The sequence below is a fragment of the Sinocyclocheilus anshuiensis genome, unplaced genomic scaffold, assembly GCF_001515605.1.
Source record: "Sinocyclocheilus anshuiensis isolate Anshui unplaced genomic scaffold, SAMN03320099.WGS_v1.1 scaffold313, whole genome shotgun sequence".
Taxonomy (NCBI): domain Eukaryota; kingdom Metazoa; phylum Chordata; class Actinopteri; order Cypriniformes; family Cyprinidae; genus Sinocyclocheilus; species Sinocyclocheilus anshuiensis.
Window position 1 is genome coordinate 544,526 of NW_015536469.1, and position 3,913 is coordinate 548,438.

The window sequence follows — 3,913 nt, forward strand, 5'->3', positions numbered from 1 at the left end:
TGTTGTATTTCCTCAGCGACCAGCACGGATCAGCTCCAGGCATGACGAAGCAGATATCATCCTCGTTTGGAAGGCCAAACAAACAGAATCACACAGCGCCTTCATGACATGGCGGCGGCAGCAACAATACTACAGCGAGAATAAAAGTTACGCCTTCTTTCTTTGCGTGAACATTTGGGCGCCGTTATGCAAATCTTCCCACATCGTGACGTAGACATGTGGGGGCGTGTTAGAACGAGCCGTTTTAGGTAGGCGTGGCTGACTCTGAACTTTTATAAAGAATATCTCTTTGGATTTGAGACTTTAGTCTTTGCAACTTTACAGATCTTCTTTATGCACCAAGAGCTTGTAACACTCCAAAGAGAAAGGAAAAATTTAAATCGCATCATATGACCCCTTTAATGCATTAACTTACATTAATGAGCAATACATTGTTGTTACAGTATTTATTTGTATACAAGATTTATTTTATTTGTTAAGGTTAGTTAATAAAAATACAACTGTTCTTTGTTAGTCCATGTTAGCTCAGGTCCATTAAATAATATTAATATACAACTTTTGATTTTAATCATGTAACTTTAATTAACTAAGATTAATAAATGATTAATAAGTATATTTGAGTGTTAACTAATGTAGTTAACTAATGTTAGCAAATGGAACCTTATTGTAAAGTGTTACCAAAACAATGTGAAATAATTTATTAATATATGATTGTATTATAATAATTATATTATATTTAACATTTATTTATTCATTTATATTACACAATTATTATTAAAATAGTTGATTAATAAATCACTTATATATTTGTATTAATTAATTTTAAATCAAAAGGCTGTTTTTTTTGTTGTGTTTAGTCATTACCGAAGGCCTAATTTTACTATATTTGTCGCAGTGGATATTAACCCTCAGAGAAGATGGCAGGACCAGCTAGAGTTGGAGAACGGCAGTTTGAGGGAGCTGGTGGAGGATTTACGTTCAGCCCTCCAGAGCAGCGACGCGCGGTGTTTGGCACTGGAGGTTGCGTTACGCCGAAGAGACATGCCATTCCAATATACTGCTGGAGGAACCCCTGAAACACAAAACTGCAAAACACAACCACAGCAATCCAAACACATGGAATGGGACTCCAGAAGAAGCACTAAAGACCTTCTACGAGAGCTGGAACTGATCCGTGCTTCACGTGATGGACAGCTGGAGGAAGCCATGAGGTTTAACCAGAGGTTAGAGGAAGAGCTGATGGCGGCTTATGGAGAGATTAGCAGGATGCAGGAGATGCTGGACAGCGTCCGGACTGAAAACACACGGATTAAGAAGAGGACTGAAGAGGTCAGAGAGTCACTGGCCGCAGGGCTGCAGGGTGTGAGGGCCTTACAAGAGCAGGCTCAACAAGCTGACCTGCTCCGAGAACAAGTTCAGAGTCTGGAGAGCCAGCTGGAGAAGTTCAGGTAGATCTTTTATTTATCTAATGCTATAATTTCAGTCACACACATGCATGACTACACTACAGTTAAAGAACTTTGGGGTCAGTGATGTTGTTTTTTTTAAGGAAATTAATACTTTTATTCATCAAGGATGCATTAAATCAATCAAAAGTGACAGTAAAGACATTTAGGTTACAGATGATTTTCAAATAATGAAATAATGAAGGGGTTTCTATTCATAACATAATCCTGAAGAGAAATATTTTATGGTTTCCACAAAAAATATTAAGCAGCACAATTGAATTCAACATAAGAAACACTTCTTGAGCAGCAAATTAGAATGATTTCTGAAGGATCATGTGACACTGAAGACTGGAGTAATGATGCTGAAAATTCAGCTTTGCAACAAAGGAATAAATTACAATTTTTAATTGGTTACTAAATAATTCTATTTATATGAGATCATTCAAAGCAAATATAATACAATTTGTCATTACTTAAGGTCTAATTTTACTATATAAATCACAAATTTTACTATACAAACCACTAATGTCACCAAACACAATTGCAAAAATAATTGTAGAGTAGAGTGTAAAATTATTTTTGAACTAATAATAACAGTAACAAATAAACAAATAAGGAAAATAATTAATCTTTAATAATTAATCTATTCTAATTTCAATTGAATAAAGAAGAATTTATGATTTCACATGTCTAAAAACATACAATTTTCGAAATATATAGTATTACATTTAGTATAATAAATAAAATGTTTGTAACTTTAATATATATAATTAAAAAATAATTTATAATAATTATATACTATAATTAAATAATAAATATAATTCAATCATTTAAAAAATAAAATCAATTGATTTCAATGATTTATATATGCTCTTAATCATCTCATATACATTTTTTAGTAATTCAAAAACATAAAACATCTTACCAACCCCAAACTTTTGAACAGTGTTTGTGTATTTTTAAAGGGATAGTTTGTCTAAGAATGAAAATTTTGTTTTAATTTACTCATGCTCCCTTTCTTAACTGTTTTTGTCCATAAAAGAAAAGTCAGAGGGGTCCAAAACAACACTAAAACATGTTGACTTTCACTGTATGGAAAGAATAAAAAACAAAGAATTCTGTGTTTCACAAGGAAGAAATGCATTCAGGTTTGGAATGAAATCACTTTAAGAGCTTTTTTTATTAAGATGATTTTACCTAAGGTTTTATTGGTTGTCCCCTTTTCAATCTGGAATTGCAAATAAATTTAATTACATTTATCAAAATAATACAAGAACCATTTCACTTCAGGACCTAGTCAACCATGTATACAGCCTATAGGACAGGCTGCCCCATCTCACAGCAGACCACAAAGGCGTTTTGAGACGAGAAGCCATAATCAACACAAAATCTTGCATAACTGTAAGATTTTTGCCTGCACTGATGTTTCAGTTTGTGTTAATGAGTCAAGAAGCAGCGGTTGGTTATGAAACAGATTAGACTGGAGCAGCGTTGCAGGGCATGTTGCAGGCATGCTTGATTTTCCCTTGACAGATGGTAATGACCTGCTTTAATAACACGGGATGGCACAGTTTCCTGCAAACGGTTATTAGTCATTCGCTTTCAAGTGTGAGTATTAAAGCAAATCATACAAAGCCCTATTACAGCATCTAACTCTAGATGTCTTATTATATCCTTTGAGGAAGGATGTAAGGTCCAGACACGTGTTTATGCAGGTATGCTGGACAATCAGACATCAAAGACGTTTGTGGTCAGTGATTTTTACAGTGCTGTCTCATTTGTGTCTATAGCATCAATGAACATAATGCAGTCAAATAATGCAAAGATCTGAAGAAAAGTCTAAAAATACAGAGAAATTAAATGTGGACTAAAAGCCACAAAATATTTGACATCTGTTAGTATCTATATGTTAATGTTCTTCAACAAACTAAGAAGGTTAAGTATGTAGAAAAAAAAAAGATTTTTAAACGTAACTTCTGGAATTAAAAAAGATGGGAGGTTTTTAAATTAAATTAACTTGATGCAAAATTTGTTGGGAATGTTTAATTTTAGCACCACTAGCATCACCAAACACAACTGCAAAAAAAAAAAATTTGAGCAAAGAGAGTTTACATATTACTGAATTCAAAATAATGGTAAGAAATAAAACAGTAATAAAAATATTCAGAATGAATGTAATATAATCTAATTTGAATTGAATAAAGAAGAATTCATATGATTTTACATTTCTAAAAACATACAATATTTAAAATATATTTTATTGTGTATATTTTTTATAATAAACACTTGATGACATGTATTTATTAATATATATATATATATATATATATATATATATTAAAAAATTTATAATTATATACTATAATTAAATAATAAATATAATTCAATCATTTAAAAAATAAAATCAATTGATTTCAATGATTTATATATGCTCTTAATCATCTCATATACATTTTTTAGTAATC

At 31.6% G+C, this 3,913-nt stretch overlaps 1 protein-coding gene across 1 annotated transcript in view; it reads left to right on the forward strand.

Annotated features, from left to right (window-relative positions):
* LOC107698409 (EF-hand and coiled-coil domain-containing protein 1-like) overlaps window positions 1-3,913 on the forward strand; it is a 12,182-nt gene that overhangs the window by 2,882 nt on the left and 5,387 nt on the right. Inside the window, exon 3 of the mRNA XM_016499453.1 lies at window positions 896-1,448. Coding sequence (XP_016354939.1) covers window positions 896-1,448 — 553 coding nt within the window. The remainder of the gene's footprint in view (window positions 1-895; window positions 1,449-3,913) is intronic.